Here is a 16,959-nt window from a genome sequence, read left to right as displayed (position 1 = left end):
CAGGCAGTCGTCTTCTGCCCTTGTCCTTCTAGATGGAAGTGGTCATGTTTGGAAGGTGGTGTCTGAGGATCTTTGCACCCTAAATATTACATCTTTGTCCAGAAAAGGTTGTCAAGATAATTCTAGCAACAACAGCCCATTTAGGCCAACGTTCAGTGCGGGAAACATATTGAAATAATAATGTGGGATAAAATTAATAATTAAATTGACAACTGTGGGAAAACTGATGTGTGCATTTCTGATGCGCATTGCCCTGAGAACATCTGTGCCCAATTTAGGTGCCTCAGTTCCTGCTTAATAGCATTGTATGCCCCCTTCCCCAATTAAATATTTTCCTATACGGTCTGCTCCTACCCCTCTCCATGAGTATAGTAAAGGTCAGGGAGTTGTGATCACTATGACCAAAATGATGTCCCATTGAGAGATCTGACACCTGACTTGGTTCGCTGTCAAGCACCAAATCCAATATGGCCTCCCTTCTAGTGGGCCTATCTGCATATTGAGTCAGGAACCCTTCCTGGATACACCTGACAAAATCTGCTCCATTCAATCTATTTGCACTGAGGAGGTTCCAATCAATATTAGGGAAGTTGAAGTCACCTATGACACAACCCTGTTACCTCTGCACCTTTCCAAAATCTGCCTCCCAATCTGCTCCTCTGTGTGCTGCTATTGGGGGGGGGGGGGGCCTGTAGAAAACTCCCAATAAAGTGACTGCTGCTTTCCTGTTTCTGACTTCCACCAATACTGACTCTGTAGATAAACCCTCCTCGATAATCCCCCTTTATACAGCTGTGATACCATCCCTGATTAGCAATGCCACTCCCCCACCTCTTTTACTCTCCCCATCCCGGTTCCTTTTGAAGCATCTAATCGCTGGCACATCCCACAACCATTCCTGCCCCTGTGATATCCAAGCCTCCCTAATGGCCACAACAGCGTAGCTCCAAGTACTGATCCATGCTCTGAGTTTGTCACCCTTATTCCTGACACTACTTGCATTACAATAGACACATTCAGGCATTAAAACAGACATTAGCCTTTTGCACAAAGTTATAACTCATTTAATAATTGTTCAGTAGAAATTGGAGACAAAATTGGCTGAGTGACAAGAAGCCCAGAGTGATAGTGACTATGTGTTAGTACAGAGTAAGCTTTTAATGGATTTCTCTAGAGATCAACGATGGCAGCTTTGCTTGTCTATATATTAAACAAAGTAGAACTTAGTGTATGAGGCATAATTTCTAAGTTTGAATATGATACAATACTTGGAAGAATTGTGAACTGTGAGGAGCAGAGTGTAAAATTTTGAGAGGATATTCTGTGGGCGGCACAGTGGCACAGTGGTTAGCACTGCTGCCTCACAGCGCCTGAGACCCGGGTTCAATTCCCGACTAGGCGACTGACTGTGTGGAGTTCTCCCCGTGTCTGCGTGGGTTTCCTCCGGGTGCTCCGGTTTCCTCCCACAGTCCAAAGATGTGCGGGTTAGGTGAATTGGCCATGCTAAATTGCCCCATAGTGTTAGGTAAGGGGTAAATGTAGAAGTATGGGTGGGTTGCGCTTCGGCGGGTCGGTGTGGACTTGTTGGGCCGAAGGGCCTGTTTCCACACTGTAAGTAATCTAATCTAAAAAAGACAGTCAGGTGGAATAGGAGAAAATGAGGACTGCAGATGCTGGACAGTCAGAGTCAAAAGGTGTGGCACTGAAAAAGCACAGCAGGTCAGGCAGCATCTGAGGAGCAGGAGAGTCGACGTTTCAGGCATACGCCCTTCATCAGGAATGAGGCTTGGGAAGAGGGCTGAGAGATAAAATGGGGTTGGGGGAAAGGTAGTTGGGAAGGCAATTGGTGGATCCGGGTGGGGGTGATTGTGATAGTTCGGTCGGGAGGGTAGAGCAGATAGGTGGGAAGGAGGATGGGAGGGTGGGACAGGTCAAGAGGGCGGTGACGAGATGGATGAGGTGGGGACTAGGAAGATTTGGCAACTGGTGAAATTGGAGGATCCTGAGGCAGAGATGAGGCATTCTTCCTCCAGGTGGTGGGTGGCTTTGATTTGACGGTGGAGGAGGCCCAGGACTTGCGTGTCCTTGGCGGAATGGGGGAGTTGAAGTGGTCGGCCACAGGGCAGTGGGGTTGTTTAGTACGTGTATCCCAGAAATGTTGCCTGAACTGCTCCGTAAGTTAGTGTTCTGTCTCCCTCATGTAGAGGAGACCACATCAATAACAATGGACACCACAGATGAGGTGACTGGATGCGCAGGGTAATCTCTGCTAGATTTAAAATGATCCTTTTGGATTTTGGTGGGAGGTGAGAGGCTAAGTGTGGGTACAGGTTTTACATTTTGTGCAGCAGCAAGGGAAGGTGTTGAGTGGGTTAGTGGGAGGCATTGAGCTAATGAGGGAGTCATGGAGGGAATGGTTCTCTGTGGAACATAAATGGGGTGTGGAGGGTCTGATTGTAGGTGGTGGAGGATAATGCACTGTATCCAGAGATTCATGGGGTGGAAGGTAAGCACCAGGCGGTTTCTATCCGTGTTGCGGTTGGCAGAGTGGGGTTCAAGGGCAGAGGTGCGGGAAGTGGAGGAGATGCGCTGGAGGGCATTGTTGATCATGTGGGAAGGGAAATTTTGGTCCTTGAAATAGGAGGCCATCTGGGATGTCCTGGAGTGGAATTACTCCTACTGGGAACAGAAATGGCAGAGGTGAGGAATTGGGTCAGGTTTTTACAGGAGGGGGAGTAGGAGGAGGTGTACTTCAGGTAGTTGTGGGAGTTGGCGGGTTTGTAACAGATGTCTGTACTGAGTCAGTCGCCGGAGATGGAGAGGTCCAGGAAGGGAGGGAGGTTTGGAAGATGGTTCATGGTGAACTTGAGGTCAGTGTGGAAGGTGTTGGCGAAGTTAATGAACTATTCAACCTCCTGATGGGAGCACGAGGTGGCACCGTACAGTCATCAATGTAGCAGAGGAAAAGGTGGAGATAATGCGGTGTAACTGCTGAAGAGAGACTGTTCCACATACCCGACAAAAAGGCAGACATAGCTGGGGCCCATGTGGGTGCCCATGTCTACCCCCTCTGGTCTGAAAGAAATGGGAGGATTCGAAGGAGGAGTTGTTGAAAGTGAAGACCCATTCTGCCAATCGAATGAGTGTATCAGTGGAGGGGGACTGGTCGGGTTGGCGGGAGAGGAAGAAATGGAGGGCTTTTCGGTGTTGGCCATGGGGGATGGATGTCTATATGGACTGGACGTGAAGATGAGGTGTTGGGGGCTGGGAAATTGGCAGTGATGGAGGAGGTGGAGGGTGTGGGTGGTGTCTGGAACGTACGCAGGAGTTCATAAACCGAGAGGGACAGGACAGAGGGTTCGGTGGGGCAGAGGGCAGGCAGAGACAATCAGTTGACTGGAGCAGTCAGGTTTGTGGATTTTGGGTTGAGGTAGAACTAGGCGATGCAGAGTTGGGGAACTATGAGGTTGGGAGATCTGCTGAGGTGATGAGGTGTGGTGATGAGGCTGATGGAATAGGCCGACAAGTGGCAAATACAATCTCATACAGGGAAAGTAGAAATGATAGGATGCAATACAAAAGAAAGATACATTTCTGAAGAGAGTGCAAGAGCAGAGGAAGCTGGGGTACACCTGCATCGATCATTCAAGATGACAGGATAGGTTGAGGGAGCAGTTGACAAAGCATATACTGTTCAAGGCTTTGTTAATAGGGCACGGACAAGGAAATTATGATGAGCTTGTACTAAACACCAAGGTGACCACTGGTGGAATATTACGTACAGTTCTGGGCACTGCACTTCAGTGAAGATGTGAAGACATTAGAGAGGGAGCACAAGAGAAGTTCATGATAATGATTCCAGGGATGAGGAATTTCAAATAGGAAGAGAGATTGGAGAAGTTGGTGCTGTTTTTCTCAGGAAAGAGAGGGCTGCAAGGATATTTGACCGAGGTGCTCTGAATCCTGAGGGGTCTAGACAGAATAGATAGGGAATAGAGCATCAGTGAAATGATTGAGAATGGAAAGGGGCACAGAAGCAAAGGAATTGGGCTAAAGAAGTAAAAGTGATCCAAGGAAGAACTTTCCACACAATGAGTGGAATGTGTGGCAAAAGAGTGCGGAGAACTAGATTCAACCAAATTATTCAGAAAGGAAAAATGTGCAGGACTGTAGGGTCAAGGTAAGAGAGATGCTCATTTAAAAAGCGATAAAAGTAAGATGTGCCAACTTTTGAGTTGTAATAACTTTGTGATTCTATCCAGGATATTACAAACCAGCCAGTTCAACATCAGAGGTAGGAAAATAATGGAATCATTGCTCATGGAGCAAATTGAAGAACATCTTGAAACAAGAAAAATAATCATGAGTCGTTGAATAGTTGGCTTCAATTTCAGAAATAAGGATTGCTGCTTGAACAGCCATGGGATTTTTGAGGAAGTAAACGGAGAGTAGACAATGACAATGTAATTTATCTGGATTTTCAACAAGTCTTTTTACACAGTGCCTCATAGTAGACCAAGTAAGAGAATGGAGCAGAGTAGATTGGCAGCTGGCTTCAAGACCGTAAACAGCGTCTGAGTAAAGGTAAGTTATTCAGAGTCACAGACAGTTGGATGAGAGGTTCCATGAGGATCAGTAATGAGGCCATAGCTGCTTACAATTTCTATTAATAAGACAACAGTTTCTAAATTTGTTGGTGACACCAAATGGAGTCTTGTTGGATGGGAAATCATCCATACTGAGGAGCAATCTACAGAACATTACTGAACTTACGCCATGGTCAAATGGTCCAAGGGAGTGTTGCTGAACAAAGAGACCTTGGAGCGCAGGTTCATAGCTCCTTGAAAGTGGAGTCGCAGGTAGATAGGATAGTGAAGAAAGCGTTTGGTATGCTTTCTTTTATTGGTCAGAGTATTGAGTACAGGAGTTGGGAGGTCATGTTGCGGCTGTACAGGACATTGGTTAGGCCACTGTTGGAATATTGCGTGCAATTCTGGTCTCCTTCTTATCGGAAAAATGTCGTGAAACATGAAAGGATTCAGAAAAAATTTACAAGGATGTTGCCAGAGTTGGAGGATTTGAGCTATAGGGAGAGGCTGAATAGCTGGGGCTGTTTTCCCTGGAGTGTCAGAGGCTGAGGGGTGACCTTATAGAGTTTTATAAAATCCTGAGGAGCATGGATAGGATAAATAGACTCCCCCCTGGAGTGGGGGAGTCCAGAACTAGAGGAGATAGGTTTAGGGTGAGAGGGGAAGGATATAAAAGAGACCTGAGGGGCAACTATTTCATGCAGAGGGTGGTAAGTGTATGGAATGAGCTGCCAGATGAAGTAGTGGAGGCTGGTACAATTGCAACATTTAAAATCTGGATGGGTGTATGAATAGGAAGGGGTTTGGAGAGATATGGGCCAGGTGCTGGCAAATGAGACTAGATTGGGTTGGGATATCTGGTCGGCATGGACGGGTTGGAGGGAAGGGTCTGTTTCCGTGCTGTACATCTCTATGACTCAATGACTAAATGAGGATTAGCACACATAAATACTGAGGAAATACATTTTGTATGAGGAATTGATAGATCATTTGTTACTTGGAAAGGTGTAAGGTGAGGTAGAGGAGTAGAGGGAACCTGGATAGAAAACACATTACACACTTAAGATTGTCCATGGGCTAAAAAAAGCCTTTAAGGAACAAACTAGGTCAACCGAATTGAGAAGTGGGGAAGTTATGCTAAATCTATACTGAACCCTGGTTTGACCACATTTTTAAATGTGCAGTCCTCATCACCATCTTATCAGAAGGATAGAGGGGCACTGGGGAGGGTGCAAAGAGGATTTAGAAGGATGATCCTGGAAACATATATATTTGTGTATAAGAAATGTATAAACAAGCTGGGTCTTTTCTCTCCAAAAGGGGAAGCTTAGGAGTGTCCTAATTAAGGTCTTTAAAATTCAGAAAGCCTTTGGCAGAATTAATGCAGAGGAAATGTTTCCTCTAACGAACTAACTCTTTTCCACACAAGATAGTTACCAATAAATCCAATCAGGAATTCCAGGCATTTCTTTGATCAGGGCCTGGTGAGATTACACTCTGACAGGCAGTGAATGGAGCTGATGCATTGAAGAAGCACCGAGACAGACATACGAGGGTGAAGGGAATTACAATGGTTGATTCAGATGTGGAAAGATGAGGGCAGGCTCAACTGGAGCACAAACAATGGGAAGGGATGGTTTGGTTGAATGGTCTGATTCTGTGTAATCTTACTGTGATTGTATATATTCCTGGAGAAAGCGAGGACTGCAGATGCTGGAGAGTCAGAATTAAATAGTGTGGCGCTGGAAAAACACAGCAGGTCATGCAGCATCCAAGGAGCAGAAGAGCCAACGTTTCGGGCAGAAACCCTTCATCAGGAAAGGTGGGGGAAGGGAGCTGAGAGATAAATAGGGGATGGGGTGGAGAAAGGTAGGTGGGATGGCAATAGGTGGATGCAGATAGAAGATGATGGTGATGGGTCAGTTGAGAGGGTGGAGCAGGTATGTGGGAAGGAAGATGGACAGATAGGTCAGGTCAAGAGGGCAGTGCCGAGTTGGAGGGTTGGATCTGAGATGAGATAGAGGGGATGGGAGATTTTGAAACCGGTGAAGTCAATGTTGATATATAATCCTGGTTCATCAATGGAATTGAACACAATACACATGGCATAACTTGTGGGCAGGGGTTAGGTTAGCTCAGTGGGTTGTACAGCTGATTTGCAGTGTGGAGTGATGCCAATAGCGGTGGTTCAATTCCGGTACCAGTTGCGGTTACAATGATGGTCCCACTTTCTCAACCCTCAGGTTAAACCACCACTAGTCATCTCTCTTTGCCTCATGAGGGAGTGGGACTATGGCTAATTTACCTTTTCTGCCCGTGAACAACCAAACTAGCTGAATGCCATTGTCCAGGACAGAAAATGAGCTTTTTCTCTTCACATAGTTTTTACCTTCCATCTGTAAGTCAATGGTCTCTTCCATGGTGGTCATCTTTGTTGTACATTGCTTGGTAGGGATCAGGAGCCATATTTGTTATAGAGGTAGACAGTGGACTCAGAAGGGTTTTACTTAGGTAGCTAGGCTTTTAATTTCTGCTCACAGCCACCAGCGACTGCCTCCCAGGTGTCAGTGTACCTGGCTCCAATCTTCCTGTCTCACACAAACACCTAGGAAGTTGTAACCCAGTGACTGACAGTGTAAAGGAACCCGGGTGAAGAATGGCCATTTGTGAAAGTCAGATCTGTTCTGCACTTACAATGCACTTTCTACGAGCGTTGGGAAAAGCACCCTTAATGTGGATTGGATGCGAATCAATTTGGATGGGGACCTAATGTGAAAATGAGACTGAGCCAGGTGGAAGGAGCATGTTTCTATGTTGGACAATTGTTGGGAAGCCAACCTGAATGGGTCAAATGATAACGCAATGAGAAACGTACTGGAGCACTAACGTCTATGAAGCTTGAAGGTTGAAATGAAGGGATTACCTGCCATGGGCATTGTCCCAAGGGACAATCCTGTCCACCCACAATCCTTACAATGTGGTCAGTGGGGTTAGAGTTGTGGGTTGGCTCAATAGCTTGGTCACTGGTGCTGTTTGATGCAGAGCTGTCTGTCGGCGCAGTGTTGTTAGCTAACACAGAGTCACCATCCAAATCTGATCTTCGGACTCTGTTCTTTATGACGGTCCCACAAGGATAAGGAACTGTTAAGAAGAAATAAACTCAGTGTGGACTTGTGTCTGAAAGTTGCTTCAACCACTCGTAATTTGAATGGCTTTCTTTTTTGCAAAGGAAGCCTATAGCTCAGAAGCAATCCCTGTCCTTCTGCTTGGCAATCCGATCACCATATTCCCAAACATACAATCAATGACACACTGTCAATACATCAATAATCACCAAATGGTGATTGTGCCAATGGGTAGTAGACATTGTATTGTTCCATGATTCAGTCAAAGAAGCAGTCCATTTGGCCCATCTAGGTTAGAATGGGCCATTGAGTCTCATGCCCCTCCTTTTTTCCCACAGTCCTGCATTGCTTGCTGCATTGGTTCAATCCCCTTTTAAAACTTGGTGTTGAATTTGATTGTGCAGCTGTTTTCAGACTTGGCATTACATTGACTCTGCTATTCATAGCCTTGCTGTTGAGGCCACTATTTATTGCCCATCCCTAATTGCCCTATAACTTGATGAATGGGGAAAACCTTCTGAATACCTCCTGAAGTTTTCTCTTATCTGTGTCTTCTGGTTACTAACCCTCCACACCCCACACCCCTCCCCCAATGTTACCACTTTCTCTCAATCAACTCCGTGGGATTTTGAACACCTCTATTCAATTTTCCCTTCCCTGTACTACAATCCGACATACTCTGCTGACTTCGGTTTGGGGCAGCACAGTGGCTCAATGGTTAGCCACTGCCGCCTCACAGAACCAGGGACCCGGGTTCGATTCCAGTCGTGAGCGACTGTGCAGAGTTTGCACATTCTCCCCGTGTCTGTGTGGGTTTCCTCCCACAATCCAAAGATGTGCCGGTTAGGTGAATTTGCCAGGGGAAATTGCCTGTAGTGTTCAGAGATGTGTAGGCGAGGTACATTAGTCAGGGTTAAATGTAGGATAATTGGGGGGAGGGGAATGGGTCTGGGCGGAATATTTTTTGGGAGGGTCTGTGTTGGCTTGTTGGGCCAAAGGGCCTGTTTCCATACTGTAGGGATTCTAATTCTATTTCTATTGGGTTTCTATTTCTAAACTGAATTCCCCTCTTGAATTTAGACAAGAGTTGATATAAATGTGGTTTCACATACCAGATCTCTAAAGATGACAGCATAAAGCTGTTAAGAAAGCATTCACAATTCTTGGTATTATAAATAAAGGCACAAAGTTGGATTTTCCCAACTGGTGAAAGCTTTTCTGGAAGTTCAGGCACAATGATGTTGGTGGAAAGTTGGACCAAGATGTCTCGGGTTGCTTTCCCAACATTTGCTGCCTTCAGAGTATGTTTCTGGTGACAGAACAGATCTTGTGAGGGGCAAATCAATTCTTGAGTTGTGGTTCTTAGTGTTAAACAGCATGAACCTAATAGCATTAAGTATATGAGTTGGGCCATCTTATTGCGGCTATACAAGATATTGATAAGACCACATTTGAAGTACTGCATGAAGTGATGGTTGAGGAGAAAGTGAGGACTGCAGATGCTGGAGATCAGAGCTGAAAATGTGTTGCTGGAAAAGCGCAGCAGGTCAGGCAGCATCCAAGGAGCAGGAGAATCGACGTTTCGGGCATGAGCCCTTCTTCAGGAAATGATGGTTGCCCTACTGTAGAAAAGATATTGTTCTCTGAGAAAGAGTGCATTAAAACATTTACTTGGATGCGACCTGGACTGGACAGTTTGATTTATAAGGAGAGGCTGGACAAACTTAGACTTCTTTCCCTGGAGCATAGGAGACTGAGGGATAACCTCACAGAGGTCTATAAACTCTGTGGATAAGATAGATACCCAAAGGCATTTCCCCATGGTAGGGGGGGTCTAATACTAGAAGGTATAGGTTTGAGGTGATGGGGAGAGGTACAAAAGGCTCCAGAGGACCATTTTTTCACACAGAGGATGATGAGTGTCTGGAATGAGCTGTCAGAGGTGGTCGTGGAAGTGAGTACAACTTTGTCATCTAAGAAACAAGTGGACAAGGACAAGGATGGAACAATTATGGAGGAATATAGACCAAATACTGTCAAATTGGGCTAGTTGAATAGTCAAAACTGGGTCAAAGTGCCTGTTTCCATGCTGTAAATCTCAATTATTCAATAGTCATGCAATCTTAAACCGGGCCTGATGCCTGAGATGAAACAACTATGTTTTCGACATCATGCATTTACAGTTTAAGTAGATTGATCCCATCTTCTGCTTGTGTGTGGGCATTATTCCCTAGATGATATTAACATCTGGGCTAATGCCAACAAGAAGGACAGGTGACGGGGAGTTCACTCAGAATATCCTATATGTAAATATTATTGTGCACTGTAATGCGATCTTACAGAAGGTGCACAGGCCCCACACAGCAGGCTGATGTGGGAGACAACTTTGCTCTGGGAAGTTGGAATGCTATAACATTGTTTTGTATAACTGTGTAGGAAGAGCGAGGAACAGCACACCCACTGCTTTATGAATCAACCTGGAGGTGCCTTGCCCTGAAGACTGATCTCCTAATAGTGCTTTGCATGCAACGTTCACCATTAGGCGCTGGCCTCTCTCTTACATCTGCCCCCTTGTTTTCTCCACACAGTAATCTGGAGTTGCTGGAATCCATGTCTGTAGGTAGCCCCACAATGCTGTTCAGGAGGGAGTTTTGGGATTTTGACCCAGCGACAGTGAAGGAACAGTGAAAATACATCCCCTGGGACAACGCTGTGGCTCAACAGTTAGCATTCTTGCCTCACAGCACCAGGGAGCTGGATTCAATTCCACTCTTGGGCAACTGTCTGTGTGGAGTTTGCGTATTTGTCTCTTGGCTACATAAGTTTCCTCCGGGTGCTCTAGTATCCTCCAAAGATGTGCAGGGAGGGGCTGAATGGTCTGCTTCCACACCGTAGGGATTCTATAAATATTATCTCCATTCCCGATGAAGGGCTTTTGGCTGAAACATCGATTTTCCTGCGTCTCAGATGCGGCCTGACCTGCTTTGCTGTTCCAGCACCACACTAAACCTAGACTCCTTGATCATGACTGAGGGAAGGGATAATTAAGTTGTCTATGGTCAGTACACATCACAACCAAATGAGATGGTGAGGGGACTAAAGTGTGTCAAACTGAACAAATGTGCCTGGCTCATGCTGTCTTGTAAACAGAGGAAACCCACACAGATGGTCGGCCAAGTCTGGAATCAAACTTGGGTCCCTGGTGCTGTGAGGCAGCAGTGCTAACCACCGAACCTTAGGAGAGCACATCTCACGCAACGTTACATGTTTACCTTCTGGAATACAGGATCTCTTGTTTGCATGAAGTGCAAAGCCATTGACGCAGGAGCACCTGACTTGTTCCCTTTGGACCCTACAGAAATGCTGGCAACCTCCATTGTCTAGGTTGCAGAGCTGTGGGACATCTGAAAGTAGCAAGAAGGAGACATGAAGCACACATAACAATGCTGTGGGGGAGTATAAGAGAGCTCATTAATCCAATAAAGGTAAAAATCACACAACACCAGGTTATAGTCCAATTGTACAAGCTGCTCCTTCATCAGATAGCTAGGCAACCCTCCAAAAGCTTGTACTTCTAAATAAACCGATTAGACTATAGCCTGGTGTTGTGTGATTTTAACTTTGTCCGCCCCAGCCCAACACCGGCTCCTCCATATCATAATCCAATAAAGATCAGGCCCCTCAACCTCCATCATCCTCTGAGCTCTCAATTGACAGCTTGCCAGATCGCCTTAATCCATCCATTCCTGCTCTGCTCATGGGCAATGGATATAATATTCTGAGTGAGCAAGCCAGAAATCCAGTTTATCATCCTGGGTCACGAGCAAAAACAGAAATCACTAGAGAATCTCAGCAGGTCTGGCAGCGTCCGTGAAGAGGGAAACAGAGTTAAAAGCCCAATGAATGTTCTTCAAAACATTCTGAAGGAGGTGAAACATTCAGCCCCTTTCCCTCTTGCAGGCAGTCATCTGAGCGTGGAATTGAACTCCAGCTCCTGGCACTGTGAGGCAGTAGTGCTAACCACTGAGCCAGCTTGCCATCGATTGTCATAAAGCCCCAATCTGGTTCACTAATGCCCTTCAGGGAGGTAAATCTGCCAACTTTATCCGATCTGGCCTACATTAGATTCCAGACCTAATGCAATATGGTTGACTCTTAACTGTTCTCTGAATTCGTTGAGCAAACCACTTTGTTCTCGGGCAGTTAGGGATGGATGACAAAATACCAGTGATGACCATATCTCATTGAAGAATAAAGAAAACTAAACCCAGCCTGTTAAAATGGCGGACCTATCCTGACACCTTGATATGCAAAGGTAGACCTTGCTTGTAAGATAGACCCTGGGTTCCTGCTTTTTGTGCAGTACAGGCAATCAAAATTCAGAAGGTGACTTCCATTGTGGTTTTCTAGTCCATGGGTAACCCAGAGCGGTTTGAAGAGCTCAGTTAGTTGGTTTCCATTGGCCAGGCAGAGTTAAAAGTGTGAGACCTTCACCTCTAGGCCAAACCTATCAAGTAGATTAGATTAGATTCCCTACAGTAAGGAAACAGACCCTTCGGCCCAACAAGTCCACATTGACACTCCGAAGAGTAACCCACCCAGACCCATTTCCCTACTCTGTATTAACCCCAACTAATGCACCCAACACTGGACAATTTGGTATAGCCAATCCCCCTGAGTAAAGTCCAGGAGAAGCTGACAAGGTAACATTTAAACATGAGGTTAGGAATGATGTCTACCTTCCCACACAGGCTTTTCCCCTCTCACCTACATACCTCCAGTGCCCAGCCCCTGACTGCAGTCTTGTCCAGGGAGTGCCACCCTGTACCATTGACCTCACACGAACATGTCACTCTGCTGGATGTAGCCAGTCAATGCCTCTCTCTGGGATCTTACCAATCTCGCAGTTGCTGCCATGGTAACCCTTTGGACATTGGCAATCGTACCGGTTAACGTTATCACGACAGACGCCCCCGTTCCTGCAAGGGTTGGACTCACACTGATCGCCGTCTGAGAAAGGGGAAGAGAATGGCATCCATCTGAAACACCTCCGTAAAACTCTTTTCATTCCCTCCCACCCCTGCCCCCCCACCAATTCCCCGTCATTCCCCAACTCCACCCACTTCCCCCACCCATTTCCGAGATTCTCTCCAGGTCCAGTGTACTTAAAGTCATTCCCCAATAAAACAGCAAACTTCAAATATTTAATGCTACAAATAGTAAAGACATTTTCTTCAGGACAGTGAGCAGAGTGTTTGCAGCTAGTGGCCTCAAAACTGCCTCAAAACTGTCGTCTCTTGGTATCAGACTTGAAATGTTAACTCTGTTTCTCTTCGTGAATAGTAGGGCCTTAAGGAGTGTAGTGCAACAGAGGGACCTTGGAGTTCGGGTGCACGGTTCTCTGAAAGTGGTGTCACAGGTAGACAGGGCAGTGAAGAAGGCTTTTGGCACACTGGCCTTCATCAGTCAGGGCACTGAGTATGGAAGGTGGGAAGTTATGTTGCCGTTGTACAGGACATTGGTGAGGCCACACTTGGATTGCTGTGTTCAATTTTGGTTTCCTTGCTATAGGAAGGATGTTATTGAACCAGAAAGAGAGCAGGAAGCTGCCAGGACTCAAGATTCTGAGTTGTAGGGAGTTGGAGACTGAGGGGGCTCTTTTAGACGCGTATAAGATTATGAGAGGTACGGATACGGTTAATGCACTCGGTCTTTTTCCCAGGGTTGGGGAATCGAGGAATTGGGAAAAGGTTAGAAGGGAAAGAATAAAAGGGAACCTGAGGGGCAACTTTTTTATATAACCATGGGTGAGGTGCTGGAGAACTAAACAGTGGCTAACGTTGTGCCTATATAAGAAAGGAAGTAAAGAGAAGCCTGGAACTGCAGACCTGTGAGTCTGAATTCAGTGTTGGGTAGGTTGGAGGGGATTCAGAACGATAGAGAAAACATGCATTTGGAGAAGCAAGGACTAATAAACAATAGTCAGCATGGTTTTGTGCCAGGGAAATCGTCCCTCACACCTTGAGTGAGTTTTCGGAGGATGTAACCAAAGAGATTGATAACAGCAGAATGTTGTCTACATGGACTTTAGTAAAGCCTTTGATGAGGTTCTGCATCATAGACTAATTAATAAAGCCCAACCACATGGGATTCAGGGTAAGCTTGCCAATTGAACACAAAATTGGCTTAACAGCAGGAGACAGGGAATGGTGATGGAGGGTTTTTTTTTCAGACTGGAGGCCTGTGACCAGCAGTGTTCCACAGGGATCAGTACTGGGTCTACTTTAGTTTATATAAAACATTTATATAAATGATTTAGATGAGAATATAAAAAAGGCACCGTGAGTACATTTGTAGATGACACCAAAATTAATGGCAAAGTGGACAGTGAAGATGGCTATTGAAGATTGCGTCGAGATCTTGATCAATTGGCTGAGAAGTGGTAGGTGGAGTTTAGAATGTATAGAATCCCTACAGTGTGGAAATAGGCCCTTTGGCCCAATAGGTCCATACTGATGCTCTGAAGAGTATCCCACCCATTTCTCCACTCTATCTTTATCCTTAACTAATGCATCTAACCTAAACATCCCTGAACACTATGGACAATTTGGCACGGCCAATTCCCATAATCTGCACAGGGAGGAAACCAGAGGAAACCCACACAGACACGGGAGAAGGTGCAAACTCCACACAGACAGTTGTCCAAGTCTGGAATTGAACCTGGGTCCCTGGCGCTGTAAAGCTGCAGTGCTAACCACTGAGCCACCGTGCCGTCCCTAGTTTAGATAAATGCAAGATTTTGCATTTTGGTGAAAAGAACAAGGGCTGGACTTGTACAATAAATGGTAAGGTCTTGGGTAGTGTTTTGAACAGGGGTTCAGGTCCATAATACATGGTTGGTTAAGAGGGCATTTAGCATTTAGCCTTCATTGGTCAGACCGAGGAGTTGGGATGTCATGTTGAGGTTGTACAGGACATTGATGAGACCTCTTCTGTGTGCAGTTCTGGTCACACTGCTAAAGGAAGGATACTATTAGATCAGAGAAGGTTAAGATAAAACCTACCAAATGTAGTTGGGATTGGAGGGTTAGGTTATAAAGATAGACAGGATAGGCTGGGATTTTTTTCACTGGAGGGTTGAGGGGCGGCCTTATAGCGATGTATAGAATCATGAGGGGTATAGAGAAGGTGATTATCAAGGGGTATTTTCCGGAAAGTGGTGATTTCAAAACTAAGGGGCATATTTTTAATATAAGAGGAAAAAGATTTAAAAAGGACAAGATGCTCAAGGTTTTTATATAGAGAGTGGTCCGTGTGGAATGAACTGCCAGAAGAAGTGGTGGTTGGATACAGTTACAACATTTAAAAGGCTTTGTACACGTACGTGAATGGGAAAGGTTTGGAGGGATATGTGCCAAACACAGGCGGGAGGAATTAGTTTGGTTTGGGAACATGGTCTGCATGGACTGGTTGGACCAAAGGGTCTGTGTCCATGCTGTATGACTCTATGACTCTTCTGGTGGAGAGAAAGAAAGAGAGTAGGTGAACAGAAAGAGGGAGAAATTGGAAAGGAGCAGAGAGAGACTACTAAGAGTGGGGAGAGGTTGAAAGGGATCTCAGAGAGTAGAAGAGGCTTGAGCGTGATATTACAAAAGGCCTTTCTGTACTTACATCATCTCTGATGCTTCAATGATTGAGGGCTCCTCAGTCCTAGATCTGAGGTCTTTGCTTAAGAGCCAATCCTGCAATCCCATCACCATGTGGGAAAGTTTGGAGATCACAGCACTGAGATTGCTAACCTTCCCCCATACTCCCTTACTCTGATAGGTAGTTCCCTCACTGCACAGGTTCACTCAGACCATTCCTCTTGGGGCTAAACAATGACTCAATCCGAGGGATTCGAACTGAAAAAATATATGTTTAAATTATTACTCACCTACATACTTATTCCAATATTCATCCTGAAACAAGAAGATGAAAGCATGTCAGTATATACAGTGTTATAGAATATTGAGTAAAGACAGAGAGGGACATTGTAAGCAGAGTCAGATAGGGAGCTCACTGTCTTTATTGTCACAAACTAATGTCCCACCAGTATCGTCCTTCCTGAGGACTGCACAGTTTAATTCACGTGAGCTGGAGGACAGTCCATTAGTTAAACATTGCAAAGAAAAGAGACGTGTAGTCTGGCAGTGATCAGGACTGAATGGCAATCAAACCAGCCTTTAGGAAGGGTGCAGCGGTTTCTGCAGTCTGGTGCTGATTGGTGGGACTGTGGTTGCTGAGGTGTTGCAACAGGAACTATTAACTGCTAACATTGAAATTGGCCAGCCGGCTCTCGTCAGAACACTCATCATGGAGTTATAGCAGAGATTATTTGTCTCCATGACCCCTGCCTCATTGAAAAGGTACAGTTTATGGAAATTTTCTGTTGCTCTACAAAGTGCAGGGCCCTATGTGTGAAGATATGCAGCTTCCAGCAGGTGCAAATGAATCCCACTGTGACGCGAACTGATAATCTTCAGTTGGTTCCCAACATAACTCTTGAATTATGTGCGAGGGTTCCGGATTATTTGGTAAATGTTGTCCACCCCTAATATCGAACTCTATGGTCTCATCTTGTTTTTAGGGGAAAGGTAAAACTACAAATAGTCAGTGAGATAGATGACATTAATAGTATCATTGAGATTAGATTTCCTACAGTATGGAAACAGGCCCTTCAGCCCAACAAGTCCACACCAACCCTCCGAAGAGTAACCGACCCAGTCCCATTTCCCTCTGACTAATGCACCTAACACTATTTTAGTGCGAGCCAATTCACCTGACCTGCACATCTTTGTGACAAAACTGGAGCATCCAGAGGAAACCCATGCCAACACAGGGAGAAACTACAGACTCCACATAGGCAGTCACCTGAGGCTGGAATTGAACCTGGGATCCTGGTGCTATGAGGCAGCAGCACTAACCACTGTGCCACCCAAGATGCTGGGCTTGGATATTGAATGTGAAGAGTAAGAAGGCAGTAAAGCCATGGAGCTGGTGAATGTACACAAGAATATTGATGTTATCACCAATGGATCACACAAAGGTACATTCTGTAAAGGTAGGTGAGGGATTGGAGATAGTTGGAAAGCGATCGATAAGGAAAGGCTGGGAATTTTTTCACTGTGGTGTAGGAGGTTGAGAGTGACCTTATAGAGATTTTTAAAATCATGAGGGACATAGATAAGGTGAATAGAAAGCGT

The 16,959-nt window shown here is 45.5% G+C and overlaps 1 protein-coding gene across 1 annotated transcript in view; it reads right to left on the bottom strand.

Moving 5' to 3' along the window:
- Positions 1-16,959, bottom strand: part of LOC132820887 (coagulation factor X-like) — a 75,025-nt gene that overhangs the window by 34,036 nt on the left and 24,030 nt on the right. The window contains exons 5-8 of the mRNA XM_060833246.1: positions 15,651-15,675; positions 12,611-12,724; positions 10,987-11,118; positions 7,513-7,730 (exon numbers count right to left, since the gene is read on the bottom strand). Of these exons, the coding sequence (XP_060689229.1) occupies positions 7,513-7,730; positions 10,987-11,118; positions 12,611-12,724; positions 15,651-15,675 (489 nt within the window). The remainder of the gene's footprint in view (positions 1-7,512; positions 7,731-10,986; positions 11,119-12,610; positions 12,725-15,650; positions 15,676-16,959) is intronic.

This window comes from Hemiscyllium ocellatum, chromosome 12 (genome assembly GCF_020745735.1).
Source record: "Hemiscyllium ocellatum isolate sHemOce1 chromosome 12, sHemOce1.pat.X.cur, whole genome shotgun sequence".
Lineage (NCBI taxonomy): Eukaryota > Metazoa > Chordata > Chondrichthyes > Orectolobiformes > Hemiscylliidae > Hemiscyllium > Hemiscyllium ocellatum.
Note: the sequence above shows the minus strand (reverse complement) of the source record. Positions and strands in the feature narration are given on the sequence as shown.